This window comes from Mirounga angustirostris, unplaced genomic scaffold (genome assembly GCF_029215605.1).
Source record: "Mirounga angustirostris isolate CCGP_5_RB_7025 unplaced genomic scaffold, mMirAng1.0.hap1 SCAF_11, whole genome shotgun sequence".
NCBI lineage: Eukaryota > Metazoa > Chordata > Mammalia > Carnivora > Phocidae > Mirounga > Mirounga angustirostris.
In genome coordinates, this window is record NW_026991719.1 from 40,503,194 (window position 1) to 40,527,003 (window position 23,810).

The following is a 23,810-nucleotide window of genomic DNA, read 5'->3' on the forward strand; positions in this document are numbered from 1 at the left end:
CAAGAGACCCTAGAAGCAAGGCCCAGGGCCAAGGGTAATTTTCACATTAAAGATTCAGGTTTCTGCTTTCCATCCTTTATCAGGGAACCCTGAATGGAAACTGAATGGAGAGATCCCTCCAGTAAAAGTGATGAAGTAAAACGTTCCCTACTGGGAATAGTCATGAGGTGGGCTCATCTATTTCCCATATGAGGATGCCCACCTGGGCCTTAACTCTGCTGAATTCAATTCAAAAAGAGCATACCTGTTTCCACTTTGGAGTCATAACGGGAGGGGGGGTGTGTGGCGAGAGGGATGATTCAGATTACAGCTAACTGACATCCATGTAATAACGGAAGATTTGTGCTGACCACTCTGCGCGGAACACAGCGTGTGTCATTAAATCCAGAAAAGGAAGGTGGCATCAGCCCACCCTTCACAACAAAAGAACGGCTGACTCCGGAGTTAAAACCACTCACTACTTTTCCTCTTCATCCACTTATAAACGGATCTTCAAAGTCACGTCCATGTTAAAATCTGAAGAACACAAAGGCTCCTCTTCCCTTGGAGAAGCCAAGTACCTGGGTATAACGTCCCACCTGGACAGAAGAGCGGGAGGCGTGCCCATATACCCGACTAGGCCGGATCACGGCGGTGGACCACTCTGGATCCGGGATCACGCTCACCTATCACAGCGCTTCAGGCTCCGACTTTATTAACAGGACACCCGGGAACATAGATCTCAGAAGTGGGCGCTCACCCAGGTTGACCATGGATGTGTGGCATCCATCAGGCCCCGGCCGCCCATACCCAAGCCCAGAAACCCTAAGCCCTCGCCCCCACCCTCACTGTGGCCTGCTTCTTGGGGTGACGGCGTCCCCAGGGTAGTCACCCGCCGCGGCACACAGACCCTGTTGAGCTGAACTAGGGCGGAGGTGGGGGCGGGGGGCGGGTGCGGAAGCGCGATGCGGGGGGCGGGGGGGGCGCAAAACAGAACCCGGCGGACAGAACCAGGCCACCTCTGTGCCTTTCATTTTCCTGGCTCCCCAATTAAGAAACGTCAAAATGGGCTGGAATTCTTTTTAACGGTAAGAGAAAGCCAGAAAATGCAGACAGTTGACCTTGGGAACCAACCCCGTGGCAGCGGGAAACGGAAAAGAAACACGTTGGCAAGTGAAGGGGGAGCGCAGCGCAGAGCGGGGCGGGGTCCGGGGGAGCGCAACGGCCGGGCGGCCGGAGGGGTGTCGGGGTGGTGGGCGCGGTAGGGGGTGCTCACCATAGATCATGGCCAGCCCCGTCTCGTGCAGAAAGCGCACCCGGCGGTGCTTGAAGAGCCAGATGGTGAGGATGGTGAGCGTGAGCAGCAGGATGAAGGTGAGCAGGCTCACGCTGTCTTGCCGGTGGCTCTCCTCCGCCTCCTTCTCCGTGGCGAGCTCCTCCATGGCGCTGCTGTCCTCGGCCGCCGCCCCAGAGGAGGCCGCGGCCGCGGCGCGCAGCCCCCGACCCAGCAGCAGCGGTAGCAGCGGCAGCAGCAGCAGCCGCGGTGGCAGCGCCCGGGCCGCCCGTCCCGGGCCGAGGCGCGCCGCGTCACCAGGCTCCATGGTCCCCAGGGCCGCCCGCGCCTCCTGCGCGCGGGGGACCAGCAGCCCGCGCCGTCGGCGGGTTCCCGCGGCGCCGCCGACCTGCCCGGGTGGCCGCGGCCGCCGCAGCTCCTCCCCCCGCGCGCGCCGGGCCGGGGCTGCGCCGGGAGCCGCGTGGGGGAGGGGCGCGCGCAGTGCGCAGGATCGCCAAGCACCGCCCCCCGCCCGCGCACCTGTTCGGCCCCCAGCCGCGCGGCGCAGTGCGGACCGCGCTCCCGGCCGCCGGGGCCCGCGCGGCGGGGTTCCTCCGACTCAGGGGGAGCGGCCGTCGGCCCCGGGCCTGCCTGCGCTCCTCGCCGGGCCCCGGCGTACCTGGCCGGGCCGTCTGGGGTCGCGGGGCCCGCTTCCTAATCGCGACGCCAGAGGTCGCCGGTGCCTGGCAGGAGCGTCAGCTTGGATTCGCGCGCTGGGGGATCTCGGGTCCTGTCTCTGGGGCCACCGCGAAGTGTTCCATCTCAGGCCAGAGTGCGGCTGTCCTGAGCCCAGTAAAACGGGGGTGGGGGGAGGCGGGGGGCGGGGCCTGGGGAAGCGAAGATTCGCGAAGCAGCGTTGCCGCCTCCACCTCTCTTTCCACAGCTCGCACAGTGCCTTCCAGCTTTCAGGGCCTCCCAGACTCTACCAGGCTTCATTCAAACCTCTGCTCTAAGTCTGTCCCAAAGTGAGGACTGATAACGGGTTGGAATGGGGTGCAAGCGTTAAAATAGCTCCCTCACCACTTGGGGACTAGACTGACTTCTTATTCTGGACTGTGTAACTAGCCCTGTTGGGGAACAGGGTTGAACCAGAAGGAACTGAACACTTGCCATTCCTGCTAGATGAGCAGCGGGGGGTGAGGGTGGAGATTACCCTGGTGGCCCTTTTATGTTGACCTAATGGTAGCCCAGGGAGTCTTTGGATGATTCTTAGGACAGCTCTGGAAAAAAATTAAAAAGTGGACTCTGGAGGATAACGCCGCTTGGAACAATTCCTCAGGAACTAGAATTTTCGATCCAACTTGTTCCTCTGGTCAAGGAAGAAAAGAGATTGGATTCTTTTTTTTTTTTTTAAGATTTGTTTTTATTTTTAAGTCATCTCTACACCCAACATGGGGCTCGAACCTATAACGCCAACAACAAGAGTTGCATGCCCTACCTAACTGAGCCAGCCAGGCACCCCTGGAGTGACGGAATTCTCAATCACTGAATTCCCAGTGCCTAACCCTGTGCTCATAAGTTTATTCAACTGCTCTGAAATTCATATTAACGATTCATGTTTTCTCTCCCAGAGGAGTTTGCATTTTGTTTTTAAGATTTTATTTATTTATTTGACAGAGACAGCGAGAGAGGGAACACAAGCAGGGGGAGTGGGAGAGGGAGGAGCAGGCTTCCCGCCGAGCAGGGAGCCCGACGCGGGGCTCAATCCCAGGACCCCGGGATCCTGACCCGAGCCGAAGGCAGACGCCCAACGACTGAGCCACCCAGGCGCCCCGAGGAGTTTGCATTTTTAAGAGAATTTCTGGAAGAAAGCTAAGCTTAACTAAAAAGAGTAAAGAGTAATAAGAATAGGGTAGGGATGGCATTAGGTAGGAAGGATATTTGGAGCACTGCAGCCCTCCTGGTTCCCCTCCAGGTGAACACTCTGCCAGGCTGCTTAGTACCTTCTTTAAAGCAGGGGAATCTCTTCAAGATTTTAGCTAACCTTGTTCCCAATTCGTCCCGACTGTACCCCAGCCCTTGCAAAAATCCATACATCTTGAAGTTCCATGCAGGTTCCCAATGAAATTGCAAACGCCAAAAACCTGGATAGTCACAGAGAAAGTTATACAACAACAAGAAGATGATCTAGTTTCTGGAGATACACTAAAATCCACGTTTGCTGAAAGCTGGTTATGTTGATCATTATATTTAATATAATGATTTAATAACCCCTCTTGGGTTCCTGTAAGTCGAGGACGGAACTTCTCTCTGCAGACTTCTTAGTACTTACGGCAGATCGTATTTTCAAACAATGCCCACAACCGTATTTCCAATTGTACCTGCTCTTCCAGAACTTGCCACTCCCCCATCAAAGGGTGGTATCTGTGTTCCCTCTCCCCTTGAACTTCAGTGGACCCTTGTGACCGCCTCAAAGAATACAATGTGGCAATAAAGACTGCAAAACTTGTGAAACCAGGTCATAAAAGACAATCTAGTTCCTGCCTGACTCACTCTCACACTCTTGCTGTCCACTCATTTTGGAGCCCTGAGCTGCCATGTAAAAAAATCTAGACTACAGTGAGATATCACATCACACCTGCTAGAAAGGCTATCATCAAAAAGACAAGAGACAGCAAATGCGGACGAGCCTGTGGAGAAAAGAGAACCCTCAGGCACTGTTGGTGGGAATGTAAATTGATACCACCACTATGGAAAACAGTGTGGAGGTCTGTCAGAAAATTAAAAATAGAACTACCACATGATCCAGAGATTCTACTTGTGGGTATTTACCCAAAGAAAGTGAAAACAGGATCTCAAATATTTATCTTCATTCCTATGTTTATTGCAGCATTATTCACAACAGCCAAGATAGGGAAACAACTTAAGTGTCTGTCAATAGATAACTAGATAAAGAAAATATGATGCACATATATATAGAGAGAGAGAGAGAGAGAGATTGAGATATATAGATATAGCTCTATACACACACAATGGAATATTCAGCCATGAGAAAGAAGGAAATCCTGCCATTTGCAACAGCATCGATGGATCTTGAGATCTCATAACTCAGTGAAATAAGTCAGGCAGAGAAAGACAAATATGTATGACCTCACTTATATGTGGGATCTAAAAAAGCTGAACTTGCAGAAACAGTAGAATATTGGTTACCAAGAGCTGAGAGGTGAGATAAAGGGGATATGTTAGTCAAAGAATACAAACTTGCAGTTATAAGATGAATACATTCTGGGGATCTAATGCACAGTGTTGCGATTACAGGTAACAATTCTGTAGTATATATTTGAAAGTTGCTAAGAGTGTAGATCTTATATGTGGTCACCACAAAGAGAGGAATAGTAATTATGTGACAAGATGGAGGTATTAGCTAACGCTAAGGTGGTAGTCCTAGCTCCAAAATGTAAGTATATCAAATCAACACGCTGTACACCTTAAGCTTACACAATGTTATATGTCAATTATATCGCAATAAAGCTGGAAATTTTTTAAAAAGAAATTGATCTACCTTGAAGCTGCCATGCTGGAGAAACCACGGAGAGACAACATAGCCAAACACAACAGGAGCGACAGCTTTTTTTGGTGTTTCCAGCCCAAATACCCCACACCTGAATGAGTGAGCCTTCAAATTATTTTATTCCCAGCCACCATCTTATGGTAAGCGTATGAGAGACTCCCAAGGAAGAACCACCTAGCTGAGCCTAATCAATGCCTGAATCTATGTGATGACCACACAATGATTTATGTTGTTTTAAGCTACTAAGTTTAACTGTGATTTCTTCCATAACAGTAGATAACCAAAAGAATATTTATGCTATAAAGAGATTGCCTCAGGTAGAATATGAGAAGATTTGTCCCAAGTATTCACAAATCTACACCAAAGAAAATGCTCAATTATCTATACATACTTATATATGAAAACTAACCTATGTGGGCGCCTGGGTGGCTCAGTTGGTTAAGCAACTGCCTTCGGCTCAGGTCATGATCCTGGAGTCCCGGGATCGAGTCCCGCATCGGACTCCCTGCTCAGCGGGGAGTCTGCTTCTCCCTCTGATCCTCCCCCTCTCATGCTCTCTGTCTCCCATTCTCTCTTTCAGATAAATAAATAAAAAATCTTTAAAAAAAAAAAAAGAAAACTAACCTATGCAATACAGGGGTTCTGATTCCAGTTAACACAGAATAATCACACTCAACCCATTCTCTCCCACTGAATAGGATGCGGGGATCAGTTATTTGAGGACTCTAAAAATATCAATTGTACCAGGTAAATTGAGGCAGAGCACCAGAATTTGAAGTAAAACAACAGGCAGTGAGTTTATAATTTTTTCCCTCCAGTAGCCACTGGACTGAACTAAAGGCAGTCCAAGCCCAGAAGGGGACATTGACATGGACAGAGTGAGCACCAAGAAGAGCAGAAAATAGACCTCCTTATGTTCAGAGAGAGTAGGGAAGTACACCAATTTTTCTTTTTTCCATTCTCTCACACCCTTGCCAATAGGCAATCCCCCATTGTGGCTGAGTCAACAGTGACAATGGAGGGAGCAGTGCTGCCAAAGTACCTAAAATGTTGAGGGGGGCGGGGAACCTTCCTCTCTGGTTTGGAATAGCCATGGTCCCAAGTCAGTGGAGGCAAATGCCCATTGATACACCTTTTTCTCACTCTCTCCTTCCTCCTGCTGCTTGGCTCCAGACATGGGTGAAGTTGCAGGAAGTGCATGCCAGAGAGAAGTAAATAAAGACTCAGATTTCTTGCCAAAGGATTGAAAAGAGGAACTCCAAGGAACTGCAAAGTCCCAGCAAGATTTTGGAGAGGGAGCAACTTGGGAAAACAACCCTATAGAGTTTATGAGCTCCTAAGTTCACCCTAACCTGCATGTGGATCTTATCCTAAACAGCATACCAAAGACTGTGAAAAACGAACTAAGAAACAGATCACCACCCAGATCTGAAACTAGCCACTGGATAAAACACTTGTGGGGCAAGTCAAAATAGCACTGCAAAATTTTTGAAGACTGAATTGACTTTGGAGCCATGATCCACAAAAGGCAGGCCAGAACTTGTGATCTGGAACCAACCATGTTGACTACAAGCTAAAACAAAAATATGAATACTCCTGTATAAGATTAACACAAGACACAAGGCCCCATCACATAATATTAAAAATGTCCAAGATATGGGGCACCTGGGTGGCTCAGTCGGTTGGGCGTCTGCCTTCAGCTCGGGTTGTGATCCTGGGGTCCTGAGATTGAGCCCCACATCAGGCTCCCTGCTCAGTGGGGAGTCTGCTTCTCCTCTCCCCCTGCTCGTTCTCTCTCTCTAATAAATAAATAAAAATAAATTTTAAAAAATGTCCAGGATACAACCCAAAAATTATTCAGTACATGAAGAACTATGAAAATCTCAACCATGGATTGCCTATTGAAAAGGTAATCAATCAAAAGACACCACTGCTGAGATGAAACATGACAGAGATGTTAGAATTATCTAAACAAGACTTTAAAACAGCTATTATAAAAATGCTCCAACAAGTAAGAGCAAATGATCTTGAAATGAATGGAAAGGTAGAAAGTCTCAGCAATGGATTAAAAGATAGGGGGTGCCTGGGTGGCTCAGTCAGTTAAGTGTCTGCCTTTGGCTCAGATCATAATCCCAGGTCCTAGGATAGAGCCCTGTGTCAGGCTTCCTGCTCAGCAGAGAGTCTGCTTTTCCCTATCCCTTTGCCCCTCCCTCCGCTTGTGCTCTCTCTCTTTCTCTCAATCTCGCTCTCTCAAAAAATAAATAAATAAATAAATCTTTTTTAAAAGCATTAAAAGATAAAATAAGGACCGAATTGAAATGCTATAACAGAAAAAATATAATAACTAAAATTTTAAAGGGATTAGATGGACTCAATAGCAGAATGAAGATGAGTCAGTATATTTGAAGATAAATCAATGGAAATGATCCAATCTTAGCAACAGAGGGGAAAATTGAGAAGTAAATAAAATATCCACATGCTCTTGTAGGATAATAACAAAATGTCTAACATTCATGTCTTTGGGGTCCCCAAGGCAGGAGAAAATGTGATGCAGAAAAAAAAAAAAATATATATATATATATGTATATATATGTGTGTGTGTGTATAAAGATAAAATAACTGAAAACATTCCAGTTTTACCAAAGACATAAACCTAAAGATTCAGGAACCTCAGCACACTCCAAATAGGATAAACTCAAAAGAATCAATGCCCAGACATATTATATTCAAACTGTGGACAAGAAAAACAAAATATGTTTGAAACAGAAAGACAAAAAAATGGCAATTGCATTTAGGGTAACAGCAATTCAAATGACTATGGATTTCTCATCAGAAACCAAGAAGGTCGTAAAGAAGCACACAACACTGTTAATGTGCTACAAGAACTGTCAACCCCAAATAATACATCCAGCAGAAATAGCTTTCAGGAATGACAGTGAAATAAAGACATATTCCAAGGGAGGAAAACGGAGAGAATCCATTGCCAGAAGACCTGCTATAAAAGGATGGTGAAGATAAGTTCTTCTTTTCACCAGTTCTTTAAAATATGATCTTTGACTGAAAACAAAAATTATAAAAAAAGAAAACAAAAATTACTACATGGTCTAATGGAATTTTCAGCATATGTAGAGGTAATACACAATCACAACATAAAGGGAAAAGGATAAAGGGACCTCCATATTAGTTTGGTTTTCATATTCCACTTGAATTGGTAAAATATCGATTCTAGGAAAATTATAAAAATTTAAGTATGTATATTGTATTCCCTAAAATATACAAAGAGATAAAGTAAAAACACAGTAGAGAAATTAAATGGAATACTAACAAATGTTCAATGAATCCCAAAAAGAGGCAGGAAAGGGGAAGCAGAGGAACACAGAACAGAGGGAACAAACAGAAAACAAGTGATAAAATGTTCGACCTAAATCCAAACTTATCAATAACCACATTAAATGTACACAGTCTTAACAAATCGATTAAAAGAAATGTCATAATGGATAAAAAAAAGAAAAAACCCAGGACCCCAAAATGAGTGCTTACAAGAAACTCACTTCAAATACCCTGACATAGGTGGTTTAAAGTAAAAGGATGAAAACATATATGCCATGTAAAAAAGTAATAATAGAGAGGTAGAGTGGCTTTATTAATATCAGACAGGTTAGACTTCCCAGCAAAAAAAAAAATTACCAGGAGTGAAGAGGAATATTACATAATAATAACAGATCTGTTCACCAAGAAGATATTACAATCTGTATTCATTTTCTATTGTTGCATAACAAATTACCACAAACTCAGGTAAATTGTGACCTAAAACTATGCACATTTAGTATCTCACAGTTTGTGTACATTAGAAGTCATAGAACAGCTTAACTGGGTTCTGTCCTTCAGGGAGTCTGCAATCCAGGTGTCTGCAAAGACTGCAGTGTCATCATAAACTTGACTGGGAAAAGATCCACTTCCAAATTCATTTGTGTTTTGGCAGAATTCATTTCCTTGCAGCAGTATGACCAAGGGCTCTAGATTTTTGCTGGCTGTCCATTGGAGGCCACTCTCAGGTATGAGAGGCCATCTTTAATTCCTAGAAGCTGGCTGAAGTTCTTTGCCAAGTGGGCTTCCTCAATATGGCCGCTTACTTTATCAATCCAACAAAGATGATCTCTCACTCTGGTCTGCTAAGAGAGTCTTACATAATGTGACATAATTATGGAAGCAGCATTTCATCCTCTTTGCCATATAACATAACTTAATCAAGATCATGACATCCCATCACCTTTGCCATATTCTACTGGTTAGAAGCAAGTCCCAGGTCCTGCCCCCATTTGATGGGAGAGGATTACACAAAAGCATGAGCATCACGAGGTGAGTTCACTGGGACTCACCTTCTTAGGGACTGCCCACGACACAACCCTAGATGTATCTAATACCAGAGCTTTAAAATACATGAAGAAGAAGCTGACAGGAATGAAAGGAGAAATAAGCATATCCACAATTAGAGTTGGAGATTTCAACACTCCTCTCTCAGTAAGAGCTAGAACTAACAGACAGAAAATCAATAAGGATATAGAAGATCTGAACAACATCAACCAACTGGATCTAATTGACATTTATATAACACTCTACCCAAGAACAGCAGGATACCCATTGTCTTTAAGTGCACACGAAACAAAAGTCTGAAATCAGTTTCACTGACCTAAAGTCAAGGTGTCCGCAGAGCTGGCTCCTTTTGGAGGCTCTAGAAAAGAATCCATTTCCTTGCCTTTTCCACTTATGGAGCCGCATTACTTGCCTTATGGCTCCTTGCTCCATCTTTTATTTTTAAGATTTTATTTATTTACTTGAGAGAGAGAGCATGAGCGGGGTGGGGGGAGGGAGAGGGAGAAGCAGACTCCCCACTGAGCAGGGAGCCCAATGTGGAGCTTGATCCCAGGACCCCGAGATCATGACCTGAGCCAAAGGCAGACTCTTAACCGACTGAGCCACCCAGCACCTCCTCTTTTTAAAGCCTCCATCTATTTTTTAAGATTTTATTTATTTATTTGAGGGGGGAGGGGGCAGAGGGAGAGGAAGAGAATCTCAAGCAGAGTCCACACCGAGCACAGAGCCTGATGCAGGGCTTGATCTCATGACTGTGAGATCATGACCTGAACCGAAACCAAGAGCAGGATGCTTAACTGACTGAGCCATCCAGGCGCACCTCCTTCCTCCACTTTCAAAACCAGCAGTGTAGCATCTTGCTTCCATTGTCACACCTCCTACTTCCTCCTTTGACCTTCTTGCCTCCCTCTTTTAAGGACTCTTGTGATTACATTTAGGGTCCACTCAGACAATCCAGGTAATCTCCCCATCTCAGGATCCTTAACTTAATCACATTTACAAGGTCCCTTTTGCCATTAAAGTAATATATTCACAGATTCTGGAAACTAGGACAAAGATGTCTTTTGGGAGGCCATAATTCATCATACTACATATACTTATTGAAGAAATTGGGGGCACCTGGGTGGCTTAGTCATTTAAGGATCTGACTCTTAGTTTCAGCTCAGGTCACGATCTCAGGGTCTTGAGATTGAGCCCCATGTTGGGCTCCATGCTCAGTGTGCTGTCTGCTTGTCCCTCTCCCTCTGCTCTTTACCCTGCTCTTTCTCTCTCTCTCTCTCTCTCTCTCTCAAATAAATAAATAAATAAAATCTTTTAAACAAAAGCAAACAAACAAACAAATTGAACTTGTCATAGAAATGTTCCAAAAAAGAATTCTACGGGCCCAGGTGGTTTCACTGGTGAATTCCACCAAACATGTTAAGAAGAAATAACACCAATACCACACAATCCCTTCTAGAAAATACAAGAGAGTGAGCAATTATTTTATGAGGTCAACACTACCCTGATACCAAGACAAGAGAGTTCAAGAAAAGAAAGCTACAGGCCAATATCTCTCATGAACTTAGAGATAAAAATCCTCAACAAAATATTAGCAGATTGAATCTAAAAATGTATAAAAAGAAGTATGGATTGCCTGGATGGCTCAGTTGGTTAAGTGTCTGACTCTTGGTTTTGGCTCAGGTCATGATCTCAGGGTTGTGAGAGCGAGCTCCCTGTCAGGCTCCACACTCAGTGGGGAGTCCACTTGAGATTCTCCCCCTGTCCCTCTGCTACTCCCCCCACTTGTGTGCCCATGCACATGTGCTCTCTCTCTCTCTCTCTCTCTCTCAAATAAATAAATAAATAAATAAATAAATAAATAAATAAAATCTTTTAAAAAAAGAAAAGACGTATACACCATGAGTGGTGTTTATCCTGAGACTGCAAGGCTGGTTCAATGTGAGGCAATCAGTCAATGCAATCCACCATACTAACTGTCTAAAGAAAAAAAAAAGCACATGATCATGTTGATGCAGAGAAAGCATTTGACAAATTCAACATCCACTCATGATAATACCTATGAGCAAAATAAGAATAAAAGGGACTTCCTTAACCTGATAAAGAGCTCATTAAAAAAACACACCAAAAACACTACAGCTAACATGATTCTTAAGATTAAAGACTGAATTCTTTCCCCTAAGATGAGGGGGAAAAAAGCAGGAAGGTCCACCATCATCACTCCTATTCAGTGTTGTATTAGAACTCCTAGCTAGTGCAATAAGGCAGGAAAGATAAATAAAAGGCACACATGTAGCAAAAATCACAGTATAATTTTAAATGGAATATTGGGGAAAGAGAAAAACAAAAAAACCAGAAGGAACAAAAAGGAAAGGAAGGAAAAAAGAAGAGTTTTCAAGGGATATTAGAAAATTTCTCCTATTTACAGATGATATTATTATCTACTTAGAAAATCCCAAGGAATCTATAAAATCCTAGAACTAATTAAGTGAAGTTAAGCAAGGTCTCAGGATAAAGGTCAGCACACAAAAATCTTATCATATTTTTATATACTAGCAATGTGCAATTTGAGGTGAAAATCTTTTAAATATGTAATTCACAATACTAGAAAAGGAAATATTTAGATAGAAGTTTAACAAAATATGTACTGTATGCTGAAAACTACAAAATGCTCATGAAAGAAATCAAACAAGACCTAGACAAACGGAGAGACCTACCATGTTCATGGATTGGAAGCCTAACCCTAGAAAACGTGTTAATTTTCTCCAAAGTGATGTACAGATTTAATGCAACTCCCATCAAAATCCCAGCAGGATTTTTTTGTAAATCTAGACAAGGGAAATCTAACATTAATAGGAAAGTCAAAGTAACTAGGATAGCGAAAACAATTTTTAAAATGAAGAATAAAATTGAAGACCTCCTACTATCCAACTTAAGACTCACTATAATGCTACAAAGTATGAAGCAATCAAGACAGGGTGGTATTGGTGAAGGAATAGATATACAGATCAATGTAACAGAATAGAGTCCAGAAATTGGTCTACACACAAATACGGTCAGTTGATTTTTGACTAAAGTGCAAAAGCAATTCAATGGGGAAAGTACATTCTTTTCAAAAAATAGAATTGGATGTTCATATGCAAAAAATTAACTCAATTGACAACTAGGCAAAAGACTTCAACAGACAAAAGAGGATATGTGGATGACAAATAATGATGTGAAAAGAGTTAACATAATTAGCCACTTAGGAAAAGAAAACCAATGCCATGATTACAACCTACTAGAATGTCTTAAATAAAAATACAGACAAGACCAAACAAAGGTCAGAATGCAGACTGTGGAGAACAGTTGGGCAGTTTCTTATAAAATTAACATGCATTTATCCATAAGAGCAAGCACCCCCACTCGTAGGTCTATATTCAAGAGAAATAACATGTTCATACAAAAACCTGCATATGAGTGTTAATAGCAGCTTTACTTATACAGGTTTCCCCTGCTATCCAAAAGTAGAGCATTTCTATGAAACCTTTATAAGCTGAAATGACGTAAAGTGGAGAAGCAGTTATCATTAATTTATATGGAAAAAAATTTTTGAGCATTCTCAGACCCAAAGAAATAACCTCTCTTGGGCTTTTCTGATACCTTACGACACATCTCGCTAATGGATGTACAAAGTAAACGGAGATAAAGCACAGATGCTCAGAGATCCAGTTCAAAGATCTAGCGGCTGGATGCTGAGACGCTGAGTGTAGTTCCCAGGGAAGGACCTTGCGGGACCACTCTTGCTGCTCTGGGGTGCAAGCTTCCTCTATAATGGCTCCCTGCAAAACAATGCTTTTCACCTTTTTTTCGTAAAAGTAAAAATCCTCTCTGGATTTCTTCCAAAGAGGAAGAAAACAGGCACTAATGTAGGTCTGCCATAAAAGTGAAGTTACTTGATGAGAACTTTTGAAAAGCAGGGGATACCTGTACCAGCCCCAAGCCGGAAACAACCCCGATGTCCTTCAATGGGTGAAAGAATAAACAAACTCTAGTCCATCCTTCTGATGGAATACTGCTCCACAATAAAAAGGAATGAGCAGTTTGACGTACCTAATAACTTGAATGAATCGCAAAGGCATTATGCGGAGGGGAAGTCAGTCTCAAAGGTTGTATGCCATATGATTCCATTTGTATGACATTCTTGAAGACACAAAACTATAGTAATGGAAAAGAGATCCGTCATTGCCAGGGGTGAGTGAGAGCAGGAGGGTGTAATTTTAAAGGGAGAGCACAAGGGAGGTTTTGGGGGTGACAAAACTGTGCTGCATCCTGATTGTGGTGGTGGCTATGACTCTGTACATGTGTCCAATTCAGACAACTGTACAAGATCAGCGCTCCAACCCCTGAGCTATAGAGCCTCAGCCAGATAACTGTACATTAAAAAAATACATTTTTACTAGATGTTAATTTGAGTGATTTCTTCCTGAAATATTTTTTAAGATGTTATTTATTTATTTTAGAGAGAGAGAGAGAGAGTGTGTGCACGAGCACGCAAAAGCTCGGGGAGGAGCAGAGGGCAAAGGATAAGTAGCTCTGTGCTGAGCGTGGAGCCCAATGTGGGGCTCGATCTCATGACCCTGAGATCATGACCTGAGCTGAAATCAAGAATCGGAGGCTTAACCAACTGAGCCACCCAGGCACCCCTCCCTGAAATATCTTAACGACCCCTTTAGTTGCCCTTGGACAGTCCAATTTTATGTTAGTTTGAGGAGGTGGTGAAGGCCTCAAGAAGTCCCGTAGAGCTATGTCCTGAGGTCAGTTACCCTGGAATGTGGCAGGATGTGGCAGGAAAGGAAGGCTGAAACCTTAAGTTTAGGCACACCCACAGGTTCCACCAAGTCTATGGGCATAAATCTTAGCACCGTGGCTAGGGACCCGTTTTTCTAGAATTAGAAATCAAGTGTCCAAATTTAGCTCTATGATCAGTTTTCACAAATAAACTGGAGACTTACTCCTTTACTCAGGATTTAGTAAGAAAAACAAAAACCACTTTGAGTACTTCCAACAACAGCACCATAACGCAGATAATTGGTGATATGGGTGATAGAAGAATGGGACACCAAATAGGGAGCATGATGTACCCCCAGAGAGCAGTGAGTGGAAGACCCCTGGCTGGACAGACAGAGAAAGGAGGGGTTTGCTAAATGTCCAGGGTGTCAGGGGCGTGAAAGCTGGAACCTTGGTGGGATGTCCTTCTAGTTTCTGCCGATGGGGGGCTGTGGTGGGAGAGTGGAAGGCAATAAGAGGGGCTGAGGGCTTCCTAGCAGGAGTAGTTTGCTCCGGCCTCCAGTTCCCTTTAGATCTTCCAGAACCAGCTTCAGCAGTAGCAACCAAGCCTCTTAGGAGGCCCCCAAATCAATTCCACTGGGCCTCTCCTTTGACTGCCCGGGTTCTGGCAACCCCACCTCTCCCATACTGTGTTCCTTGCCCTGGTGATAGTAACTGCTTCTTGCCAGTATTCTCTCTGGGTTAGCTCACAGTTGCTTTTTTGGCTCTCTCATTTCTCCCTAACCAATGTAGCTGATCCCTCTATCACACCTCCTCTGGTGTAACAACTATGGGTTCTGTTCTCCTGATTGGACCCTGACTCCAGTCTCTGGAGACTCGCAGTATAAAGTTAGAGGGCTGGGGTTCCTGGGTGGCGCAGTCAGTTAAGCGACCAACTCTCGGTTTCAGCTCAGATCGTGATCTCGGGGTCATGAGATCGAGCCCCGAGTAGGGCTCTGCCCGCAGCGCAGAGTCTGCTTGAGTTTCTCTCTTCCTCTCCCTCTGCCCCTACTCCCCCGCCAAATAAATAAATAAATCTTAAAAAAAAAATAATAAAAACAAAAATAAATGAAATCAGAGGGCAACCAGTGGTATGGCTGAGTTCCTCGTGTTTGTTTTGCCTCTGTTTGGAATCGTGCCTGCATTTTGAGGATAAAATAAAAATTCCGAAACGTGGTACCTGAGGCCTCTGGGGGACTTTGCTGGTGGTCCCCCATATGTCCAATTCCCTTATCCTTCTGAACACAGGGAGGATTGCAGCTTTCACTTCCCTGAAGTTTGCGGTGCTTCTTTGACTCACGTTGGCCAGTGAAATGAGGAAAGGAATGAGCGTCACTTCTGGGCAGAAGTATTTAAGAGCAGGTGCATGATTATCTGTGCTGTCTTCCCCTGCAGCAGTGAATCCTGAAGCCTCAAGTTGCGATCGGAATATTATAAGACAGAAAAGCCCATGTACGACGTGTAGTCTAGAGGCAGATTTTTTTTTGACTTTGGGGCTATTGCCACAGTAAAACCTCACCTGTCATTAAAATCAAAATGACAAGAAATACCAAGTTTTGGTGAGGATGTGGAGAAAAAGGAACCCCAGCATACTATTGGTGGGAATGTAATGGGTGCAGCCACCGTGGAAAAGAGTATGGAAGTTCTTCAAGAAATTAAAAGTGGAAATACCATATGATCTAACAATCCCACTACTGGGTATTTACCCAAAGAAAATGAAAACACTAATTCAGAGGGATACATGCCACCCTTATGTTTATTGCAGCATTATTTACAACAGGCAAGCTATGGAAGCAGCCCAAGTGTGCATTCTTAGACGAATGAATAAGGAAAACACACAAACACACACACACACAGAGGAATATTATGCAACCATAAAAAGGATGCGATCACACCACTTGAGACAACATGGATGGAGCTAGAGAATATAATGTTAAGCGAAATAAGCCAGCCTGAGAAAGACAACTACCATTTGATTCCACTCATAAGTGGAATCTTTAAAGAAAACGAATAGGCAAACAAAAATCAAAATCAGACCTATAAATACAGAAAAAAATTGATGATTGCCAGAGGGGAGGAGGGTGAGGGTGGGCAAATGGGTGAAGGGGAGAGGCAGCTCCAGGCCTCCAGTTGTGGAATGAATAAGTCACAGGAATAAGAGGCACAGAGTAAGGAATATGGTTAATGATAACTTAATAGAGACCTAACGGGACAGATGGTAGCTACACTTAGATAAACTTGTCAAGTCACTAAGTTGTACACCTGAAACTAATGTAACATTGTGTGTCAACTATACTCAAAAAAATAAAAAACCTAAGCCTATCCTGACTAGTACATTTGTGATTTGTCCTCTGCCTACCTCTCTAGATTCATCTCTGGCGATGGCCCCTACTATCTCACTTTCCCCAAGTGTCAAGAAATCTTAACACCTCTGGGCTGTTGCGTATGCTTCCTCTTTTTGTAGTACCGATCATTTTGCCCTGGCACCTGCTGTTAGTTGTTGAAGGCCCAGTTCAGATGCTACCCACTCCAGAAAGCCTCCTTAATTTGGGTTATGTCTGTTTTCCAATATTTTCCCCAAATACCCGACGTACACTTGTAATGTGACCCTTCCCACGTTGTATCGCATTACCTGATTATTTGTTGATGTCCCTGCTTTACATTATGCTCTTTGGAAACAGGGGTTGAGTCTTTCTGTTTTTGTTGCTGTTGTATTTTTTTTTAATTGTTGCTTTTTGGATTTGTTTAGCTCTTGCTAACCAATGCGTTGAGCACAATGCCTGGTACACAGTAGATATTCAAAAACATCTGTTGAATAAATGATTCAACATATATAAATAAAGCAGAGGTTATGTTTTTTTAATGTTTAGCTAGATACCTACAATGCCATTTAATTGGAAGTTATTTTGTGAATCCTATATTTTCCTGAGGTACCTCTTGTAGCTTCTTGATCATCTACTTTACTTAGAATTCATATCTTCTTATTTATCCTTTGCTTTTGTCCAGTGTCTTTTCTGCCCCATCTTAACTTTTGCTGCTCGGTTTCTATGGACTATCAGCTGCCAAGAACCACTTACAATCTCTGTTGGTGAATATATATAATTAAATTTCAGTGCAGTCCTGGAAAACTGAAAGGATTTAAATATCTTTTATATATTTAATGCTACAATATCCCAGTAATATGTTCCAAATTAAATAAAAGATACCTTTAAATATAACATGACAGCTTTGGGCTTTTTTCCAGCTATTTTATCATCTTCAAATCAGAGGGCTTCATTCTTTATTCTAAATCCCAGGACCAAAAATGCCTCCTGATTCAATTTCAAAATACAGTCTCAATGAAGATTCTCTGGAACAAAAGCAAAGTCATTTCCAGGCACTCCTAGTTTTGTTTCATGTTTCTCATTATCCACACTGAGATTCCTCTAAATGTGAGTCATTTAAGCAAAGCTTTGGGAAACCTCCAGATTCCTTTTTAATTATCTTCAAGTAATCTGAAAATATTTAAGCAAATACTGGAGAGAATACCCTTATTAGCGAGATGTTTTAAAATCACAAAGACCTTGTTAGGAGCACAAGACACTCCTTAAAGCGTTTCTTAACAGCTCAGGTTTGTCCCTTCTAGCTGCCTGTTTCCATCTCACAACATTAAGCAAAATGTAGGTATTGCATTTTTTTTAAGCTCTTTTTTAGCATCCTCCCAATGTGGGCTTCCAGCCAGGGCTCCCACTGCAGTGCACCACTCTGCGAGTTGAAGACAGCTAAGGTCGAACAGCCCCTGGGGAACCTTGGTGGATGCGTTGACAACCGTAGGCATAAATAGATGATCCATTTCTTTAAGCAAGAGGGGCAGAGAGACACGGGAAGATCCAGGCGCTCTTGCTTTCGTGCCTGTATGAAGTCGAGCAGACTATAGGTTTCTGATTCCATAGCCATATTAGGAAAGTGCTGTCTTGGGGATGCCTGGGTGGCTCAGTCATTAAGCATCTGCCTGCGGCTGGGGTCATGATCCCAGGGTCCTGGGATTGAGTCCCGCATCGGGCTCCCTGCTCTGCGGGAAGCCTCCTTCTCCCTCTCCCACTCCCCCTACTTGTGTTCCCTCTCTTGCTGTGTCTCTCTCTGTCAAATAAATAAATAAAATCTTTTAAAAAAAAAAAAAGGAAAGAAAGAAAAGTGCTGTCTTAGACTCTAGTTGGAGGTTGGCCACGATCTAGCTTAGGAGCCCCCTGCAGAGGCATCCTCCTTCTCTCCGTGGCAGCTATAATTTTTGCCTCTGATGGGTCTAAGGGAAACCGATCACTGAAAAGGAACTCGGCAGATTCATTAGAAATACTTTTGCTGGAAGTAGCAGAACACCTGTCTCCCCGTGGCTGAGGCAAATAGGCATTTCTCTTTCTCGTGTAACAGGAGTGCTCTCTGTAGGAAGTGGCGAGGGTGGATTCGATGCCTCAAGGATGTAAGGACTCGATCTCTGCACAGCTGAGCATTTGTGATGGAAAGACACGTACCACAGCTCCAACCATCAGGCCTACCATCAGAGCAAGAAAAGGTGGAAGGACCCCTTCAGCCCAGCAGTTTCTGCTTGGGTCTCGGGGCCCGGAGCTTGAGCGGCTGCAGGAGAGGTTGGGAAAATAAGGAACAGGTTTGTCATGGTTGGCTGAGGGCAGTTGCTCACAACCAAGGTCTTGGTGCTTATACCGACATTTGTCTCCACAAGAATACTTGGAAACATGATAGACACAAGTATAAGGCAACCGATTTTTGCTGGGGCCTTTGTTCAGAATGAGGCATGGAGTCGGCGGCGGGGGGCGGGGGGTACTGCACCTGCTAAGAAGATTCTCCTCTTGCATTCAGCCATAAAAAGGAACCAATGCAAACATGTGCTACAATGTGGATGGACTTTGAAAACATGCTAAGTGAGAGAAACCAGACACATGTGGTATGATTCCATTCATATGAATTATGCAGAATAGGTGAATCTATAGAGACGGAACACACATCGGTGGTTACCAGGAGCTGGGGGAAGTGGGGAATAGAAAGTAACTGCTTAACAAATTCAGGGTTTCCTTTTGGGGTGATGAAAATGTTTTGGGGGCGCCTGGGTGGCTCAGTTGGTTAAGCGACTGCCTTCGGCTCAGGTCATGATCCTGGAGTCCCGGAATCGAGTCCCACATCGGGCTCCCTGCTCGGCGGGGAGTCTGCTTCTCCCTCTGACCCTCCCCCTTCTCATGTGCTCTCTCTCAAATAAATAAATAAAATCTTTAAAAAAAAAGAAAAGAAAAGAAAAGAAAATGTTTTGGAACCAGAGAGAGACGATGGGTGCACAACATTGTGAACATACTGAATGCCACTGGATTGTCCATTTAAAATGGTTCATTTGAGAACCATGGAACACTACATCAAAAACTAATGATGTAATGTATGGTGATTAACATAACATAATAATAATAAAAAAATAAAAATGGTTCATTTGAAATAAATAAAATAAAATGGTTAATTTGATATTATGTGCATTTCTCTCTGAAAAATGAAGACCAGCTTTGTGCAAATAATCTTTATACAGTGTTTATTCAAGCCCAGTAGTTTCAATAAATGCCACTTATTTGCACTTACTGCAGAGATAACGAACTAGTCAGCCTTCAATATCCCCTTCTATCCTTTTCTTCCTTGGTAACTGAAACCTAGTCAATGTGCCCCGCTAAAAAACAAAACCAAAATACTACATTTCCCAGCCTCCCTTACAGCGACGTATGGTCACGGGGCTAAGTTAAACGTTCAGTGAAATGTGAATTGAAGCATTGGGTGGGTCTTCCAGGGAGGATCCTTAACAATGTATGATGTTTTGTCCTTCCTCTTTTATTTTCTTTTTTCCAGCCTGGAAAACAGACTTGAGGCCTGGAGCATCACCTGCCATCTTGGACCATGAGGTGACCTCGAAGATGGAAGCTATATGCTGAGTACAGTAGGACAAAAAGAGAAGAGACTGTGTCCCCAGTGACATCCAAAGATCCTATACCATTCATGGACAGCCTACTTTCAGATGTCCTTTACCCGAGAGAAATGGGAGAGAAAATTCTACCTTGTTATTTGTTAGGGGGAGGAGGTTGTTGTTTGTAGCCAAACTTACTTGTAACTGATACAGCAGCATAAAGTCCTTCCAACGATTCTTCATTCTTTAACTTATTTAAGATAGCACAGCCCAGAATGCGAGTAACATACTCCACTCCAAGGTAAGAATGGACCCACTTACAGGGCTATAGCCTAACAGGTGCTGCTGCCACTTACCTCATCTGTCCAATGGGTACACCAAGTGTACATTTCTATCGAGAGACCTCAGAGGTCGCAGATTAGCCAAACCCATTCCATAAGCATGTTTTGATTAACCAGCTCATTTGTTTATTTTATTACTAATACTGTTGTCACTACTTTTTTTTCTATTTACTTAGTATACTTGAATTATGGTGAAGGGGCACACACTCTCCAGTCTCCCATGATCCACCCACTCTGTATTTTCTCAGACTGAGTGCTTCACATAGGTACAGAACCTACTGTGCTCCTGAAGGCATTAATGAGAACTACCCTTTGAAATGAGTCTTTCAACCTGGGACTTTACAAATAATGGAAGTGGAGAGGATTCAAGAATGTTTCAGCGTGCACTATGCAATGATTCACTAACAATGAACTGAAAGATGAATGTATTGATAAGAGGCAATGAATAATATACCCCATGGCTCCAATGTTCATTTCTAATTTCTCTCCATTAAGAGAAAGCCTTAGGATGTGATTAAGAAGTGTTTCTCTGTCCCGTTGGACTTGAATTCCAACTGCGTTAGAGTCAGTGTTTTCCTGTACCTGGACTTCAAGGATCTTCAGTCTGTATTTATCAACTCTAGACTGTTCATTATTGGGGTGTCTGGGTGGCTCAGTCAGTTAAGCATCAGACTCTTGATTTTGGCTCAGGTCACGATCTCGGGGTCGTGAGATTGATCCACATGTGGGGCTCCACACTGAGCGTGGAGCCTGCTTGGGATTCTCTCTCTCTCTCTCTCTGCACCCCCACCCCACTGCTTGCACGTGCGCTTGCTCTCTCTAAAAATAAATAGATAGATAGATAGATAGATAGATAGATAGATAGACCGTTCACTTATCAACTATAAGTCCAGACTTCTAACTACTGTTACTTCCCAGTTGCCGCTGAATAGATTGTACAACCTGGAACAGAAGTTGGTCCCACTTGAACAGAAGCTCTTTGAGGCCAGAAATCTTGTCTGTCTTTCTCACCACTGTCTCACCAACACCAAGCATACAGGGCCTGGAGCAGAGCAGTCACCCAGGGCCTCAGGCACACTTGTGCAGGTTGTTTTCAAGAGTGCTGGCCAAGGGGAGAGAGCAGGGTAGCCTGGATGAAACCACAGCACCTCCTGCTCACCAAGGGTGCACCCTGGTGGGGGCTACTTCCATTTGGAAAAGGAGGCCTTTTCTAATTGTGCAAAGGTCCGAGGGTGAGCATTTTTGTGTTCCTTGTAGAGTGGCAACAGTTCCGACAGGCTCTCAAAACATGCACACTCCTTCTGTGAGCAATCTGGAATTCAGGCCACAGCCTCCGACTGCCCCAGGAAAAACTATTGTGTCCCCTGCATCACAGTGTTCTGCTTAGCCATGGGACAATTTTTAGACTACCTCATGTGGATCTGTAGTTGATCCATTTGTAAGGTGAAAAAGAAAACCACTGAAAAATCTATGTCCCCGGGGAACTTTCCGAGGTGATAATAATGTCCTCTATCTGGAGCAGAGTTTGGGATACACAGGTGTATGTATTTGTCAAAACTCATGGAATGGGGCGCCTGGGTGGCTCAGTTGTTAAGCGTCTGCCTTTGGCTCAGGTCATGATTCCAGGGTCCTGGAATTGAGCCCCGCATCGGGCTCCCTGCTCAGCGGGAAGCCTGCTTCTCCCTCTCCCACTCCCCCTGCTTGTGTTCCCTCTCTCTTTCTCTCTCTCTCTCTGTCAAATAAATAAATAAAATCTTAAAAAAAAAAAAAACACAACAACTCATGGAATGGTCCACTTAAGATTTGTGCATTATTATCTTGTATGTAAATGTTACCTCAAGGGAATAAATTGAACTGTAAGCAATATTACAGTTAACTTTATGCAAACTTAAATATTTAGGAGGAAATGCACTGATGTGTGCAAGCTGCATTGAAATTCAGCACGCATTGCATGGAGCACTGGGTGTTATATGCAAGCAATGAATCATGGAACACTACATCAAAAACTAATGATGTACTGTATGGTGACTAACGTAACATAATAAAATTAAATTAAATTTAAAAAAATAATAAGATTGAGTGATGAATGGGTAAAGAGAGAGATGGCTAATGTCATTCATCAAGTGCAGTAAACTATTAATTATAGAATCTAGGTGGTGAGTCTATGGGTGTTTCCTGTAAAATTCTTTCAAATGCTCTGTGTTTGAAATTTTTCAAAATGAAACATTGGGGAGAAAAACGCTATGCCCCATTGTAGCAGAGGAGATTATTGTCCCCACTCTTTACTCCCTCCCTTTATTGAAATTAGATCTTCACGCCCTTTGCTATGTGACTTTGTAGGGACCCCCAGTAAAGGAGGGAGAGTAGATTTCCTTGTGCCACGGGGGTTCAGAGTTGGTCACCTGACTCGCTTCCGTGGATGGGGCGCTAGTGGACCTGACAAGAGCAGAGGCGCCAAATGCGCTCGTTCGGTTTAGGGCATCCTGGCCCTTTGCCATTGCCATGAAAAGAAAACATGACCCATGTAGCTGCTATTATCAGAATTAAATTAAATTAAACCTGCAGCCCAAGGCAGAGCTGCCTAAACCAACCCTGGAGCCTGCAAATGAGAAATAAACACTTGTGCGCACCACTAAATTTGGGGATTGTTTGTTATACAGCATTACCACAGTCGAAACCTAATTACCCATTATATTAATTCTGGCATAGAGGCCAAATATTTTGATTGGAGAAACGGTTGCCCTTATCAAAATTCAGGGTCCTAATTCAGTGTCTGAGGGACCTATGGCCTGTCTGAGGGACCAGTGGTATCATGGTGAGAGGCTGGGGCATGGGGGGATTAAGGTTGACATGGAAGGGTTCTGGAAAGGACTGAGGCTGGGGCAGGTGCTTCTAACTGAGGCAACCAAACAGGAGGGCAAACCAGGCCAGGTTCCCTCAGAATATGCTATGCTGTCTCTTCGGTTACATTTTGGGGACAAACATACATTTTCAATGAAACAAGCGTAACGGCTCTCTGAAACTGTGGGCTGTGGAACAAGTTTGAGCTGAAAGAGAACTTAGGGAAGATCTGCATTTACGTAATTTTCCAGATCTGAAAAGTGAAGGACACAGGTCATTTACCTATGCTTGCACAGATAATTGGTGGCAAAGCCAGAGTTAGAGCCTGGGCCTCACTGTGTGACCCAGCTCCCAGGCTGTCCAGGAAAAGCATTTAGCTAAATGACAGAGACTGCTTAAGAAGACCATAGGTTCTTCCTGAAAACTCAGTTGTTCTTTCTTTGCTCACCACTTGAACCTGATCTGATATTTTGATCTTTTTATTGGAGGGAACGAGAGCTTTCTTTCTAACAACTTTTTTTAAAATATTTTTATTTATTTATTTGAGAGAGAGAGAACACAGAGGGAGAGGGAGAAGCAGACTCCCCACAGAGCAGAGAGCCCAACGCAGGGCTCGATCCCAGGATCCTGAGATCATGACCTGTGCCGAAGGCAGACACCCAACCGACTGAGCCACCAGGCGCCCCTCTAACA

General features: G+C 43.8%; 1 protein-coding gene and 2 long non-coding RNA genes across 4 annotated transcripts in view; 1 reads left to right on the forward strand and 2 right to left on the reverse strand.

The window, feature by feature from the left end:
* LOC135361924 (uncharacterized) overlaps positions 1-1,230 on the reverse strand; it is a 17,904-nt gene extending 16,674 nt beyond the window's left edge. The window contains exon 1 of the long non-coding RNA XR_010406096.1: positions 245-1,230. This is a non-coding gene — a long non-coding RNA (uncharacterized LOC135361924). The remainder of the gene's footprint in view (positions 1-244) is intronic.
* SLC9A7 (solute carrier family 9 member A7) overlaps positions 1-1,696 on the reverse strand; it is a 134,849-nt gene extending 133,153 nt beyond the window's left edge. For both annotated transcript variants that reach the window (XR_010406094.1, XM_045876668.3), the window contains exon 1: positions 1,256-1,696. Coding sequence is in view for 1 of the 2 variants with exons in the window: in XM_045876668.3 (XP_045732624.1) it covers positions 1,256-1,580 (325 nt within the window). In the remaining variant the exon portion in view is untranslated. The remainder of the gene's footprint in view (positions 1-1,255) is intronic.
* Positions 882-22,615, forward strand: LOC135361925 (uncharacterized). Its single transcript, XR_010406097.1, has 3 exons — positions 882-1,067; positions 18,414-18,648; positions 19,881-22,615. It is a non-coding gene; the product is annotated as an uncharacterized LOC135361925 (long non-coding RNA).
* Positions 22,616-23,810: the final 1,195 nt, after the last annotated feature.